Source organism: Oncorhynchus tshawytscha, linkage group LG10 (assembly GCF_018296145.1).
Source record: "Oncorhynchus tshawytscha isolate Ot180627B linkage group LG10, Otsh_v2.0, whole genome shotgun sequence".
In the NCBI taxonomy this organism is placed as follows: Eukaryota; Metazoa; Chordata; class Actinopteri; order Salmoniformes; family Salmonidae; genus Oncorhynchus; species Oncorhynchus tshawytscha.
In genome coordinates, this window is record NC_056438.1 from 82,602,090 (window position 1) to 82,618,474 (window position 16,385).

Consider the following 16,385-nt stretch of genomic DNA (forward strand, 5'->3'; position numbering starts at 1 on the left):
TGAGGCCACCGCGGACCTATGAAGGCCGTGAGCACCGGCACACCAACTAACTCCAACAATTGAACTTGGGAGGTGAGGAAGATCGTTTCAGGACTACCAGAGTAACTCCTATAACCTAACAATATAACAAAAATGTGCGCAGTTTTAGGAAAGGAGAAATCAATAGACTATAACATTATGAATATGCTCCTCGTTTTTTTCCTCAATTTGTTATAGGCAGTTAAGTAACCGTCATTTGGCCAATATGGCTTGTTTATTGATGGCAGTGGCCAGTTCGAGATTTCTTTCGCTCTCGTTCTACTGTTGGATCCGGAACCAGCACAAGTCTGTTTCCACTGTCCTTTTCGGAATGGGTCCAAGTCTCTTGTTTATATTTTAATTATGCACATCCGGTTTGGGTGGGAAAGCTACGGATACATTTCGGGAACAGGTCCAACTTTATGTTCCTGTGAAGAACTCTAGTCCGGAGTTCTCCTAGGGAGAATTTTTATGTAGGAGTAAGAAGCTCAGTTCTGGAAAGTTTATTTTAAAATGACCATTCTATTCCAAAATTAAAGAAAATAAAATGATGCTGACAAAAATCGCAAATATAATTTCCACCTCCAGAAACAGGCCAAATAACATATTGGTAAACCTTTCATTATTTTATACATTGGACCACACACATAGCCTGTGACTCAGTGGAAGGTAGCCTGGCGGATTAGAGAGTTGGGCCAGTAACCGAAAGGTTTCTGGATCGAATCCCCGAGCTGACAAGGTCAAAAAAATCTGTCGTTCTGCTTTTGAGCAAGACAGTACACCCACTGTTCCCCAAAGACGTGGATGTTGACTAAGGTAGCCCCCAGCACCGCTCTGATTCAGAGGGGTTAGGTACCCCCCCCCACCACCACTGACTGAGTAGGTATTGACTAATGACGTCAAGCCACACCCACATAAACACTGTCCTGTAGGTTCAGTCCAACCCTCCATTTCTGTATTTCATTTTCAATACATTTTTCACTTGTTTTCAATGTATCATTATGGGGTATTGTGTGTACATGGGTGAGCATTTTTATTTTATTTTATCTATTTTAATTCAGGCTGTAACACAACAAAAATGTGGAATAAGTCCAGGAGTATGATCACTTTCTGAAGGCAATGTTCAAGAGGGTCTCTCTCCAGGAAGAAGGTTGGAGTTAAAACCTACAGGAGGGTCTCTCTCCAGGAAGAAGGTTGGAGTTAAAACCTACAGGAGGGTCTCTCTCCAGGAACAGGGTTGGAGTTAAAACCTACAGGAGGGTCTCTCTCCAGGAAGAAGGTTGGAGTTAAAACCTACAGGAGGGTCTCTCTCCAGGAACAGGGTTGGAGTTAAAACCTACAGGAGGGTCTCTCTCCAGGAACAGGGTTAGAGTTAAAACCTACAGGAGGGTCTCTCTCCAGGAAGAAGGTTGGAGTTAAAACCTACAGGAGGGTCTCTCTCCAGGAAGAAGGTTGGAGTTAAAACCTACAGGAGGGTCTCTCTCCAGGAAGAAGGTTGGAGTTAAAACCTACAGGAGGGTCTCTCTCCAGGAACAGGGTTGGAGTTAAAACCTACAGGAGGGTCTCTCTCCAGGAAGAAGGTTGGGCAGGCCTGATTTAGATAATACACAACGCTAGAACTGCTAAGGACGATGATGCAACATTCTCTCCATCACCGTACTGACTGACTAGGACTGAACCAGCAGAGACACAAACAATATGTCTGTCATCCCCACAGACTGTCGTCTTTCCCTGGTTTCGCTGTGTATATCTAAACAACAACAGCCTGAGGCACAGAGACATCAATGTCACACAATATTTTTTACCCGCAGCATAAGGTGGTGAGACAGACGCGGCGTCCAAAATGGCTCCCTAATCCCTATGTAGTGCACTTGTTTTGACCAAGTCCCACAGGGCTAGTAGTGCACTATAATAGGGAATAGGGTGCCATAGGGCTCTGGTCTAAAGTAGTGCACTATATAGGAAATAGGGAGACATTTTGGATGCACACAGAACATTAGTGGGACACTACAGAGTGCCTCCTGGCAATACTGTATAATATCTCCTAAGTAGGCCTCTTGGTTGAGGTAACATAAAGGTATTATTATACCTGTGAAGGCCTGGTAGAGATGTACAATATCTTAGTAGGCCTCCTGGTGGAGGTCTATTGATGGAGGTACATTATACTAACCTGTGAGGGCCTCCTTATGGAGGAATATTATATATACGGTTAAGGCCTCCTGGTAGAGGTACAGTATGTTAAACTAACCTGTGAGGGCCTCCTGGTAGAGCTGTACGAAGTGGCTGAAGAGGTCTTTGGGGATGCTCTTCTCGTCAGGCAGACACTGCAGCAGCACCACCACCTCAGCCTGGCCCACTGCATGCATCCCCTTACTGGTCACATACCAACACTTCCTGTTTACGTCTACAAGGGGACACCAGAGAGGGAGTTAGATACCGTAGCAGCCTAGGGGGTTAGATACCGTAGCAGCCTAGGGGGGGAGGGGGTTAGATACCGTAGCAGCCTAGGGGGTTAGATACCGTAGCAGCCTAGGGGGAGAGGGATTAGATACCGTAGCAGCCTAGGGGGGGGGGTTAGATACCGTAGCAGCCTAGGGGGTTAGATACCGTAGCAGCCTAGGGGGTTAGATACCGTAGCAGCCTAGGGGGTTAGATACCGTAGCAGCCTAGGGGGTTAGATACCGTAGCAGCCTAGGGGGTTAGATACCGTAGCAGCCTAGGGGGGGGAGTAGCAGCCTAGGGGGTTAGATACTGTAGCAGCCTAGGGGGTTAGATACCGTAGCAGGGGGGGGGTTAGATACCGTAGCAGCCTAGAGGGGGGAGGGGGGTTAGATACCGTAGCAGCCTAGGGGGGGGGATACCGTAGCAGCCTAGAGGGGGTTAGATACCGTAGCAGCCTAGGGGCGGGGTTAGATACCGTAGCAGCCTAGGGGGGGGTAGATACCGTAGCAGCCTAGGGGGAGGGGTTAGATACCGTAGCAGCCTAGGGGGAGAGGGGGTTAGATACCGTAGCAGCCTAGGGGGAGAGGGGCTTAGATACCGTAGCAGCCTAGGGGGTTAGATACCTTAGCAGCCTAGGGGGATAGATACCGTAGCAGCCTAGGGGGGTTAGATACCTTAGCAGCCTGGGGGGAGAGGGGTTAGATACCTTAGCAGCCTGGGGGAGAGGGGGTTAGATACCGTAGCAGCCTAGGGGGAGAGGGGGTTAGATACCGTAGCAGCCTAGGGGGAGGAGGGGGTTAGATACCGTAGCAGCCTAGGGGGGGGTTAGATACCGTAGCAGCCTAGGGGGAGAGGGGTTAGATACCTTAGCAGCCTAGGGGGAGAGGGGTTAGATACCGTAGCAGCCTGGGGGAGAGGGGTTAGATACCGTAGCAGCCTAGGGGGTTAGATACCGTAGCAGCCTAGGGCGGGGTTAGATACCGTAGCAGCCTAGGGGGAGGGGGTTAGATACCGTAGCAGCCTAGGGGGAGAGGGGGTTAGATACCGTAGCAGCCTAGGGGGAGAGGGGGGCTTAGATACCGTAGCAGCCTAGGGGGGTTAGATACCTTAGCAGCCTAGGGGGGTTAGATACCTTAGCAGCCTAGGGGGAGGGGGGGTTAGATACCTTAGCAGCCTGGGGGAGAGGGGGTTAGATACCGTAGCAGCCTAGGGGGAGAGGGGGTTAGATACCGTAGCAGCCTAGGGGGAGGAGGGGGTTAGATACCGTAGCAGCCTAGGGGGGAGAGGGGTTAGATACCGTAGCAGCCTAGGGGGGAGAGGGGTTAGATACCGTAGCAGCCTAGGGGGAGAGGGGGTTAGATACCGTAGCAGCCTAGGGGGGTTAGATACCGTAGCAGCCTGGGGGAAGAGGGTGTTAGATACCGTAGCAGCCTAGAGGGGGGTAGATACCGTACAGTGTATAGCAGGGTTATTCACTAACAGTCCCGGAGAGCTAAACACTCAGGTTCTCATTTGCTCTTTCTAGTCAGGGACAAATTCAGACCTAGGAGAGCGTACGTTCTAATCAATCACCAACAATGGAGCTGGAAGACGTTAACTCACAGTTCACCAGTTTGACCATGGCCAGCAGGTTAGCGTTGAGCACAAACACCAAGGGGTCAGGACCTCCCTCCTCCAGCTGCTGTATCAGAACCATCTCAGAGGGACGCTCCTCCACCGCATAGTCTGAGGGTGGTGGGGGGAAAAACAAAAGCTTTCAAACATCTCACATCCAAGCCCACTGAAAAGGGTTCCCTATGTACATGTACCCCAGACCCCTCCCAGCATGCAACATGGGCCCATGAAAGCAGATCCAGACCCCTCCCAGCATGCAACATGGCCTAATTGAAAGCAGACCCAGACCCCTCCCAGCATGCAACATGGCCTAATTGAAAGCAGACCCAGACCCCTCCCAGCATGCAACATGGCCTAATTGAAAGCAGACCCAGACCCCTCCCAGCATGCAACATGGCCTAATTGAAAGCAGACCCAGACCCCTCCCAGCATGCAACATGGGCCCATGAAAGCAGACCCAGACCCCTCCCAGCATGCAACATGGCCTAATTGAAAGCAGCCTCAGACCCCTCCCAGCATGCAACATGGCCTAATTGAAAGCAGCCTCAGACCCCTCCCAGCATGCAACATGGCCTAATTGAAAGCAGAACCAGACTCCTCCCAGCATGCAACATGGCCTAATGAAAGCAGAACCAGACTCCTCCCAGCATGCAACATGGGCCCATGAAAGCAGACCCCAGACCCCTCCCAGCATGCAACATGGCCTAATTGAAAGCAGCCCTCAGACCCCTCCCAGCATGCAACATGGCCTAGAAAGCAGAACCAGACTCCTCCCAGCATGCAACATGGCCTAATTGAAAGCAGAACCAGACTCCTCCCAGCATGCAACATGGGCCCATGAAAGCAGACCCCAGACCCCTCCCAGCATGCAACATGGCCTAATTGAAAGCAGCCTCAGACCCCTCCCAGCATGCAACATGGCCTAATTGAAAGCAGAACCAGACTCCTCCCAGCATGCAACATGGCCTAATTGAAAGCAGAACCAGACTCCTCCCAGCATGCAACATGGGCCCATGAATGAGGAGACCCCAGACCCCTCCCAGCATGCAACATGGGCCCATGAAAGGGACCCAGACCCCTCCCAGCATGCAACATGGGCTAGGGGTTGAAAGCAGACCCAGACAGACCCTCCCAGCATGCTACATGGGCCCATGAAAGCAGACCCAGACAGACCCTCCCAGCATGCTACATGGGCCCATGAAAGCAGCCCAGACACAGCAATACAGCAGGACGACAGTGAGGATGTATAGGTCAAGCACCTGTGCCGTGGCCTCCCGTACCTCCTTTAACTCCAGTGGAGATGAGGATGGGAGGAAGTCCGTCCTCCGGAATTAGACTGATGGAGCTGCCTACAGGGCTTCCCACTGGGGCTGCAGGGGCCGGGGACAACGCCTGGAGGGAGGGGTGTGGTTATAGCAAAAAGTGGTAGTTGTCAAATGCAGGTGGACTGGTGAAGTGGACAGATCTCTGCTGTGATTGGTTGTAAATACAGTGATAGAAAGTTATTTGGGCAATGGTTCTATTCTAGAACACTGCAGTTGAATGATCTTCCATTCTAGAACACTGCAGTTGAATGATCTTCCATTCTAGAACACTGCAGTTGAATGATCTTCCATTCTAGAACACTGCAGTTGAATGATCTTCCATTCTAGAACACTGCAGTTGAATGATCTTCCATTCTAGAACACTGCAGTTGAATGATCTTCCATTCTAGAACACTGCAGTTGAATGATCTTCCATTCTAGAACACTGCAGTTGAATGATCTTCCATTCTAGAACACTGCAGTTGAATGATCTTCCATTCTAGAACACTGCAGTTGAATGATCTTCCATTCTAGAACACTGCAGTTGAATGATCTTCCATTCTAGAACACTGCAGTTGAATGATCTTCCATTCTAGAACACTGCAGTTGAATGATCTTCCATTCTAGAACACTGCAGTTGAATGATCTTCCATTCTAGAACACTGCAGTTGAATGATCTTCCATTCTAGAACACTGCAGTTGAATGATCTTCCATTCTAGAACACTGCAGTTGAATGATCTTCCATTCTAGAACACTGCAGTTGAATGATCTTCCATTCTAGAACACTGCAGTTGAATGATCTTCCATTCTAGAACACTGCAGTTGAATGATCTTCCATTCTAGAACACTGCAGTTGAATGATCTTCCATTCTAGAACACTGCAGTTGAATGATCTTCCATTCTAGAACACTGCAGTTGAATGATCTTCCATTCTAGAACACTGCAGTTGAATGATCTTCCATTCTAGAACACTGCAGTTGAATGATCTTCCATTCTAGAACACTGCAGTTGAATGATCTTCCATTCTAGAACACTGCAGTTGAATGATCTTCCATTCTAGAACACTGCAGTTGAATGATCTTCCATTCTAGAACACTGCAGTTGAATGATCTTTAGTCAGTCATGGGAAGATATCTCTTCACATTCAGTAAATAATGTGTTGCTGAGAGCCTAGGCCTTAAAGAGCGTTGGGCCAATGACCGAAAAGTCCCTGGTTCGAATCCCTGAACCGATTATGGGAAAAATCTGTTGATGTGCCCTTGAGCAAGGCACTTGAACTCAATTGTTCCTGCAAGTCACTCTGGATAAGAGACTACTAAATTATAAAACATTTAATTGTGTTAATCTGCTAAATAAACTCAAGGAAAAATAGTAACAACAATGAGGCTATATACAGGGTGTTACGGTACAGAGTCGATGTGGAGGCTATATACAGGGTGTTACGGTACAGAGTCAATGTGGAGGCTATATACAGGGTGTTACGGTACAGAGTCCATGTGGGGTAAAGGTTAGTTGAGGTAATGTAGGTAGAGGTAAAGTGTCTAGGCATAGATAAACAGAGTAGCAGCAGCGTAAAAGGAATATGAATGTGTGTGGGGGGTTAGAAGCTGCTCAGCAGGCTGATGGCTTGGGGGGTAGAAGCTGCTCAGCAGTCTGATGGCTTGGTGGGTAGAAGCTGCTCAGCAGGCTGATGGCTTGGTGGGTAGAAGCTGCTCAGCAGTCTGAAGGCTTGGGGGTAGAAGCTGCTCAGCAGTCTGAAGGCTTGGGGGTAGAAGCTGCTCAGCAGTCTGAAGGCTTGGTGGGTAGAAGCTGCTCAGCAGTCTGAAGGCTTGGGGGTAGAAGCTGCTCAGCAGTCTGAAGGCTTGGGGGTAGAAGCTGCTCAGCAGTCTGATGGCTTGGGGGGTAGGGGCTGCTCAGCAGTCTGAAGGCTTGGTGGGTAGAAGCTGCTCAGCAGTCTGATGGCTTGGTGGGTAGAAGCTGCTCAGCAGTCTGAAGGCTTGGGGGGTAGAAGCTGCTCAGCAGTCTGAAGGCTTGGTGGGTAGAAGCTGCTCAGCAGTCTGAAGGCTTGGGGGTAGAAGCTGCTCAGCAGTCTGAAGGCTTGGGGGGTAGAAGCTGCTCAGCAGTCTGATGGCTTGGGGGGTAGAAGCTGCTCAGCAGTCTGATGGCTTGGGGGGTAGAAGCTGTTAAGGCGCCTTTTGGTCCCAGACTTGGTGGTCCGGTACAGCTTGTCGTGCGGTAGCAGAAAGAACAGTCCTGGACTTTGAGTAGAGGACACCGCCTGGTATAGAGGTCCTGGATGGCATGAAGCTCGGCACCAGTGATGTACTGGGCGGTATGCACTACCCTAGGTAGGGCCTTGTGGTCAGATGCCAAGCAGTTTCCATACCAGGTGGTGATCTAACCAGTGTTCTCGATGGTGCAGCTGTAGAACTTTGAGGATCTGGGGACCCATAACAAATCTTTTCAGTCTCCTGAGGGAGAATAGGTGTTGTTGTGCCCTCCTCACGACTATTGGTGTGTGTGTGTTGGGGGGGACCATGATAGGTCCTTACTGATGTGGACAGCAGCCCCGTCGATGTGAATGGGAGCGGGTTCGGCCCTCCTTTTCCTGTAGTCCCTGATCAGCTCCTTTGTCTTGCTCACGTTGAGGGACAGGTTGTTGTCCTGGTACCACACTGCCAGTTCACACTGACCACCTCCCTGTAGGCTGTGTCATTGTCGTTGGTGGTCAAGCCTGCCACTGTTGTGTCATCAGCAAACTTGTTGTTGGAGTTGTGTTTGGCCACTCAGTCATGGGTGCACAGGGAGTACTTGAGGGGACTAATCACGCACCCCTGAGGGGCCCACCGTATTGAGGATCAGCGTGGCGGATGAGTTGTTGCCTACCCTTACCACCTGGGGGCGGCCTGTCAGCAAGTCCAGGATCCAGTTGCAGAGGGAGGTGTTGAATCCCAGAGTCCTCAGCTTAGTGATGAGTTTCGTGGGCACTATGATGTTGAACGCTGAGCTGTAGTCAATGAACAGCATTCTCACGTAGATGTTCCTTTTGTCCAGGTGGGAAAGGGCAGTGTGGAGATTGCGTCGTCTGTGGATCTGTTGGGGCGGTATGTGAATTGGAGTGAGTCCGTGGTTCCTGGGATGGTGGTGTTGATGTGAGCCATGACCAGACTTTCAAAGCATGTTCATGGCTACGTGGGGAGGGGTAGTCGTTTAGGCAGGTTACCTTGGTTACCTTGGCGTTCTTGGGCACAGGGACTACGGTGCTCTGATTGAAACGTAGGTATTACAGAGAGAGAGAGGTTGAAAATGTCAGTGAAGACACTTGCCAGTTGGTCAGCGCATGCTCTGAGTACGCATCCTGGTAATCCGTCTGGCCCTGTGGCCTTGTGAATGTTGACCCGTTTAAAGTGGTTTGCCTTGAAGCGAGCATAGAAGGCATTTAGCTCGTCTGGTAGGTTTGCATCACTGGGCAGCTCGCGGCTGGGTTTCCCTTTGAAGGTCATGATTGTGTCGAGGCTTGCAAACTTCTGACTCGCATCAGAGACTGTTTAGTAGGACTTTCACATACACTGACAAAAATATGAAACGTTGAGGCTTTTGAAAAGCACCCTGGTCTTTGTAGTTGAATCTGTGCTTGATTTGTAATACTTGACTGAGGGACCTAACAGATATATTGTCTGTATGAGGGACAGAGGCTAATCTCAGAAATCAGGTCAACCCCTATTATCTTGTGTAAGTGACGAAAACATTTAGAAACTTACATTTAATTTTTTAAAATTATTTACAGCAAACTTTTTTTTTTAAACATGTTTCTCCATGTGATTTGTTAAACCACATTTTAGTCCTGAACTAATTTATGCTAAAAGGGCTAAATAATTATATTTTAGTTTGAACAAAAATAAATGCAACAATTTCAAATATTTTACTGAGTTAAAAGTTCATAGAAGGAACTCAATCAATTGAAATAATTTCATTAGGCCCTAATCTATGGATTTCACATGACTGGGAATACAGATCATCTGTTGGTCATGCATGCTATTTTCATGGGCAACTTGCTAACCACAAGATGGTAATGTTCAACAGGTTGCAGTTGTCTAATATGTCACTCGTTTTAGTGTATAGGAGTTGTAACGTTTTGAAAATGTGTGTGATGATTTAGTTTGTCCTATTCAAATGTCCGAACTCCGAAGGTTTGTACTAGCTAGCTTATCCCGGAAGGGCGGCTGGCTATAAACAGAAGGTGTGAGGTGGTCCTGTGTAAAACAACCGATCATGATTAGTTAAATTCTAAAAACAGGGATGGATATCCTGGGGTGGCAGGTAGCCCAGTGGTTAGAGCGTAGTGCCGAAAGTAACCGAAAGGTTGCTTGATCGAATCCCTGTGCAGACAAGGTCAAAATCTGTCATTCTGCCCCTGAACAAGGCAGTTAACCCCACTGTTCCGAGACCGTCATTGTAAATAAGAATGTGTTCTTAATTTTCATTATAAAGTCCAACCAGCATAGGGTGCCACCTTGAAGTCTGAGGGCACAGCCCTAGGGGGGGTGTCAGGAAGACTTAGAGAGCTGGTGTCAGCCAGACTATTTTAGCACAGGGTTACAAACATCTCTCTTGGCTAAGGTCAATGCAGTGACAATTTGCCCTGCTGTGGGTTCCCTCCTAATCCTAACCCAGCCCCAGGTCACCTCAGAACATCAATTTTTAACTGGAAATACTCAACTTTTGCTAATGTTCCTCTTCAACAAACTGTAAAATAAAGACTTTTTGACCTGTGGTGCAGACCGTACCTCTGACGAATCAGCAGTGGAGGATTTGTTGGAACTCTGCGAGACGGCCAATGGACGCGAGGGAGCGGGGCTGGTAGCAGGGGGCTTGGGGGATTCCACTGCTTCCCCATTGGGTAGGATCCCGTCTGCAAAACACACCCTCCTCTGCTCCCGCGCGAGAGACCCTGTGACGCACAGACAGGTCACTGTTGGTAAATACTTCAAACACAGAGGAAGAAACCAGAGTAAAAACTAGCGCTGGTGAGATGAAAAAGTTATAACACAGGTGGGTGTATGGGGGATGGTTACCCTCTGAGCCGGGTGTTTTAGGAACTCCCACAGGGACCATGACAGTGGGGGGAAGGGAGCTCAGCGTCCCTGAGGATTGGATCTGCTGCAGAGGTGGGATGGTACTGCAGTACTCTGCTGGGTTGTTGGAGTTAGGACTCTGGTTAGACATGTCACACATACCCTCCCTCGAATGAGCTGAGGGCAGAGAGAGACAGAGGAACAAGATAAAGGGAGAAGTAAAGGACTGAGACACACACCGTACCAGTCAAAAAGTTCAGACCTACATTGTAGAATAACAGTGAAAAGACATCAAAACGATGTAATAACACATATGGAATCATACAGTAACCAAAGAAAGTGTTAAATAAATCCAAATATATTTAAGATTCTTCAAAGTAGCCATCCTTTGCATTGACAGCTTTGCACACGCTTGGTATTCTCTCAACCAGCTTCATGAATTAGTCACCTGGAATGCATTTCAATTAACAGGTGTGCCTTGTTCATTTGTGGATTTTATTTCCTTCTTGATACGTGAGTTAATCAGTTGTGTTGTGACAAGATTGGGTGGTATACAGAAGACGGTCTTTTACCAAATAGGGCTAAGTCCATATTATGGCAAGAACAGCTCAAATAAGCAAAGAGAAATGACAGAACATCATTACCTTAAGTCAAAGGTCAGAGGGCCTCCTGAGTGGCACAGCGGTCTAAAGCACTGTCACAGTGCTAGCTGTGCCACTAGAGAATCTGGATTCGGGTCCAGGCTCCGTCACAGCCGACCGGAAGACCCATGGGGTGGCTCACAATTGGCCCAGCATTGTCCGGGTTAGGGGAGGGTTTGGGCGGCAGGAATGTCCTTGTCCCATCACGCACAAGGAACTCCTGTGGTGGGCCGGACGCAATGCACAGCGTTTCCACCGACACATTGATGCGGCTAGCTTCCGGGTTAAGTGGGTATAGTGTCAAAAAGCAGTGCAGTTTGGATGTGTTGTGTTTCGGAGGACGCACGGCTCGCGACCTTTGCCTCTCCTGAGTCCATACTGTAACTGCCAATTGGATAGGATTTTTTTTTTCAATCAATCCGGAAAATTAAAAACTTTGAAAGTTTCTTCAAGTCTCAAAAAACCATCAAGCGCTATGAGGAAACGGTCTCTCTCCTGGATAAATTCATTAGAGGGAACTGCACCTCAAATCTTGCTTGTTTGTCGGTGACAATACTTATTTTCCACCATGATTTGCAAATAAATTCATTAAAAATCCTACAATGTGATTTTCTGGATTTTTTTTCTCATTTTGTCTGTCATAGTTGAAGTGTACCTATGATGAACACTACAGGCCTCTCTCATCTTTTTAAGTGGGAGAACTTGCACAATTGGTGGCTGACAGTACTTTTTGCCCCACTGTATTTGGATTTGTTTAACACGGTTTTGGTTACTATATGATTACATATGTGTCATTTCATAGTTGTGATGTCTTCACTATTATTCTACAAAGTAGAAAATAGTAAAAAATAAAGAAAAACCCTTGAATGAGTAGCTGTGTCCAAACTTTTGACTGGTTTTTGCTTTTGTCACTTCGAGATTAGACTACTGCGCAATGCTCTACTTTCCGGCTACCCGGATAAAGCACTAAATAAACTTAAGTTAGTGCTAAATATGGCTGCTAGAATCTTGAATAGAACCAAAAAAATGGATCATATTACTCAGGTGCTAGCCTCCCTACACTGGCTTCCTGTCAAGGCTAGGGCTGATTTCAAGGTTTTACTGCTAACCTACAAAACATTACATGGGCTTGCTCCTACCTATCTCTCTGATTTGGTCCTGCCGTACATACCTACACGTACACTACGGTGACAAGACGCAGGCCTCCTTACTGTCCATAGAATTTCTAAGCAAACAGCTGGAGGCAGGGCTTTCTCCTATAGAGCTCCATTTTTATGGAACGGTCTGCCTACCCATGTCAGAGACGCAAACTCGGTCTCAACCTTTAAGTCCTTACTGAAGACTCATCTCTTCAGTGGGTCATATGATTGAGTGTAGTCTGGCCCAGGAGTGGGAAGGTGAACGGAGAGGCTCTGGAGCAACGAACCGCCCTTGCTGTCTCTGCCTGGCCGGTTCCCCTCTTTCCACTGGGATTCTCTGCCTCTAACCCGATTACAGGGGCTGAGTCACTGGCTTACTGGGGCTCTTCCATGGCGTCCCTAGGAGGGGTGCGTCACTTGAGTGGGTTGAGTCACTGACGTGATTTTCCTGTCCAGGTTGGCGCCCCCCCTCGGGTTCATGCCGTGGGGGAGATCTTTGTGGGCTATACTCGGCCTTGTCTCAGGGTGGTAAGTTGGTGGTTGAAGACATCCCTCTAGTGGTGTCTGGGCTGTGCTTTGGCAAAGTGGGTGGGGTTATATCCTTCCTGATTGGCCCTGTCAGGGGGTATCGTCGGACAGGGCCCCAGTGTCTCCCGAACACCCCTGTCTCAGCCTCCAGTATTTATGCTGCAATAGTTTGTGTGTCAGGGGACTAGGGTCAGTCTGTTATATCTGGAGTATTTCTCCTGTCTTATCCGGTGTCCTGTGTGAATTTAAGTATGCGCCCTCTAACTCTCTCTCCATCTCGGAGGACCTGAGCCCTAGGACCATGCCTCAGGACTACCTGGCCTGATAACTCCTTACGGTCTGTCCCCAGTCCACCTGACCTTGCTGCTGCTCCAGTTTCAACTGTTCTTCCTGCGGCTATGGAACCCTGACCTGTTCATCGGACGTGTTACCTGTCCCAGGCCTGCTGTTTTCAACTCTCTAGAGACAGCAGGAGCGGTAGAGATACTCTTAATGATCGGCTATGAAAAGCCAACTGACATTTACTCCGGAGGTGCTGACTTGCTGCACCCTTGACAACCACTGTGATTATAATTATTTGACGCTGCTGTTCATCTATGAACATTTGAACATCTTGGCCATGTTCTGTTATAATCTCCACCCGGCACAGCCAGAAGAGGACTGGCCACCCTTCAGATCCTGGTTCCTATCTAGGTTTCTTCCTTGGTTCTGGCCTTTCTAGGGAGTTTTTCCCTAGCCACCGTGCTTCTACACCTGCATTGCTTGCTGTTTGGGTTTTTAGACACACAAAAAAGTATGTGGACACCCCTTCAAAGAGTGGATTCGGCGATTTCAGCCAGACCCGTTGCTGACAGGTATATAAAAACCAAGCACACATCCATGCAATCTCCATAGACTAACACTGGCAGTAGAACGGCCTTACCGAAGAGCTCAATGACTTTCAACGTGGCACCGTAATAGAATGTCACCTTTCCAACAGGTCAGTTCGTCAAATGTCTGCCCTGCTAGAGCTGCCCCCCGGTCAACTGTAAGTGCTGTTATTGTGAAGTGGAAACGTCTTGGAGCAACAACAGCTCGGCCGTGAAGTGGTAGGCCACACAAGCTCATAGAACGGGACCGCCGAGTGCTGAAGCGCGTAGAACGTAAAAATATGTCCTCGGTTGCAACACTTACTACGGAGTTCCAAAACGCCTCTGGAAGCAATGTCAGCACAATAACTGTTTATCGGGAGCTTAATTAAATGGGTTTCTATGGCCGAGCGGCCACACACAAGCCTAAGATCACCATGCGCAAGGCAAAGTGTCAGCTGGAGTGGTGTAAAGCTCTCCGCCATTGGACTCTGGAGCAGTGGAAACACGTTCTCTGGAGTGATGAATCACGCTTCACCATCTGGCAAGTCCGACAGACTAATCTTGGTTTGGCAGATGCCAGGAGAACTCTACCTGCCCCAACGCATAGTGCCAACTGTAAAGTTTGGTGGAGGATAAATAATGGTCTGGCTGTGAGGGATCTTAACGCTACAGTATACAATGATATTCTAGACAATTCTGTGCTTCCAACTTTGTGGAAGGCCCTTTCCTGTTTCAGCATGACAATGCCGCCGTGTACAAAGTGAGGTCCATACAGAAATAGTCTGTTGATATCGGTGTGGATGAACTTGACTAGCCTGCACAGAGTCCTGACCTCAACCCCATCGAACACCTTTGGGATGAATTGGAACATTGGGATGAATCATTGCCCGACCTCACTAATACTCTTGTGGATGAATGGAAGCAAGTCCCTGCAGCAATGTTCCAACATCTAGTGGAAAGCCTTCCCAGAAGAGTGGAGGCTGTTATAGCAGCAATGTTCCAACATCTAGTGGAAAGCCTTCCTAGAAGAGTGGAGGCTGTTATAGCAGCAATGTTCCAACATCTAGTGGAAAGCCTTCCCAGAAGAGTGGAGGCTATTATAGCAGCAATGTTCCAACATCTAGTGGAAAGCCTTCCTAGAAGAGTGGAGGCTATTATAGCAGCAATGTTCCAACATCTAGTGGAAAGCCTTCCCAGAACAGTGGAGGCTGTTATAGCAGCAATGTTCCAACATCTAGTGGAAAGCCTTCCCAGAAGAGTGGAGGCTGTTATAGCAGCAATGTTCCTACATCTAGTGGAAAGCCTTCCCAGAAGAGTGGAGGCTGTTATAGCAGCAATGTTCAAAGGGGAAAGCAACTCCATGTTAATGCAGATGATTATGGAATGAGATGTTCCAACATCTAGTGGAAAGCACTTCCAAAAGTATGTATAGTAGATACAGACCAACTATGTTAATGCAGATGATTATGGAATGAGAGCTTCGGGGACCAGGTATGCTACACTACCAAAAGTATGTATAGAGATACAGTATATAGGATTGGTCAAGGGAGCTCTCGGGGACCGGGTTGCTCAAGGGAGCTCTCGGGGACCGGGTTGCTCAAGGGAGCTCTCGGGGACCGGGTTGCTCAAGGGAGCTCTCGGGGACCGGGTTGCTCAAGGGAGCTCTCGGGGACCGGGTTGCTCAAGGGAGCTCTCGGGGACCGGGTTGCTCAAGGGAGCTCTCGGGGACCGGGTTGCTCAAGGGAGCTCTCGGGGACCGGGTTGCTCAAGGGAGCTCTCGGGGACCGGGTTGCTCAAGGGAGCTCTCGGGGACCGGGTTGCTCAAGGGAGCTCTCGGGGACCGGGTTGAAATAGGATACTTGATCAAGATCGACATAGGATCTGGAAACGTAAAACACCCAACCCCGTCCGAACCCAAGGAAGATGTACTAGTAGATGCTGATCTAGGACCAGTATTGTGTTTAAATCCTAATGGATACAATTCTAAAGGGGATGTAGTAAGCTGATCCTAGACCAGTAGTATTAGTGACTCACCACTCAGTAGGGCAGAGTGACAGGTGATACAGACTCTGGCCTCCTTCCTGTCCATGTAAATCAGTCTGCTCCTCAGGCTGCAGCAGGCAGCACAGAACACCTGGAGAGAGACACACACACACATATTACATTACACCTGGAGAGAGAGAGACCATTACATTACACCTGGAGAGAGACACACACACACATATTACATTACACCGGCAGACACACACCATTACATTACACCTGGAGAGAGACACACACACACATATTACATTACACCGGCAGATACACACCATTACATTACACCTGGAGAGAGACAGACACACACACACACACACACACACACACACCATTACATTACACCTGGAGAGACACACACACACACACAAATATTACATTACACCGGCAGATACACACACACACCATTACATTACACCTGGAGAGAGAGACCATTATATTGGGCTTAACAGCCTGCTCTGAGACACGCCTACACACTCCCTAATCTAGCTCACCAGATTCTAACAAGAAACTGGTTGATAAACTGAAGCAGGTGAATTAACACTGGGGTTGGAGTTAAAAACCTACAGGAGGGTCTCTCTCCAGGAACAGGGTTGGAGTTAAAACCTACAGGAGGGTCTCTCTCCAGGAACAGGGTTGGAGTTAAAACCTACAGGAGGGTCTCTCTCCAGGAACAGGGTTGGAGTTAAAACCTACAGGAGGGTCTCTCTCCAGGAACAGGGTTGGAGTTAAAAC

At 48.6% G+C, this 16,385-nt stretch overlaps 1 protein-coding gene across 6 annotated transcripts in view; it reads right to left on the reverse strand.

Moving 5' to 3' along the window:
* Nucleotides 1-16,385, reverse strand: part of LOC112237561 (zinc finger FYVE domain-containing protein 9-like) — a 52,595-nt gene that overhangs the window by 17,247 nt on the left and 18,963 nt on the right. For 5 of the 6 annotated variants that reach the window (XM_042329214.1, XM_042329213.1, XM_042329217.1 and 2 more), the window contains exons 6-11: nucleotides 15,648-15,747; nucleotides 10,455-10,631; nucleotides 10,167-10,330; nucleotides 5,334-5,466; nucleotides 4,063-4,185; nucleotides 2,267-2,422 (exon numbers count right to left, since the gene is read on the reverse strand). In XM_042329214.1, coding sequence (XP_042185148.1) covers nucleotides 2,267-2,422; nucleotides 4,063-4,185; nucleotides 5,334-5,466; nucleotides 10,167-10,330; nucleotides 10,455-10,631; nucleotides 15,648-15,747 — 853 coding nt within the window. The remainder of the gene's footprint in view (nucleotides 1-2,266; nucleotides 2,423-4,062; nucleotides 4,186-5,333; nucleotides 5,467-10,166; nucleotides 10,331-10,454; nucleotides 10,632-15,647; nucleotides 15,748-16,385) is intronic. The other variant, XM_042329215.1, reaches the window with a different exon arrangement.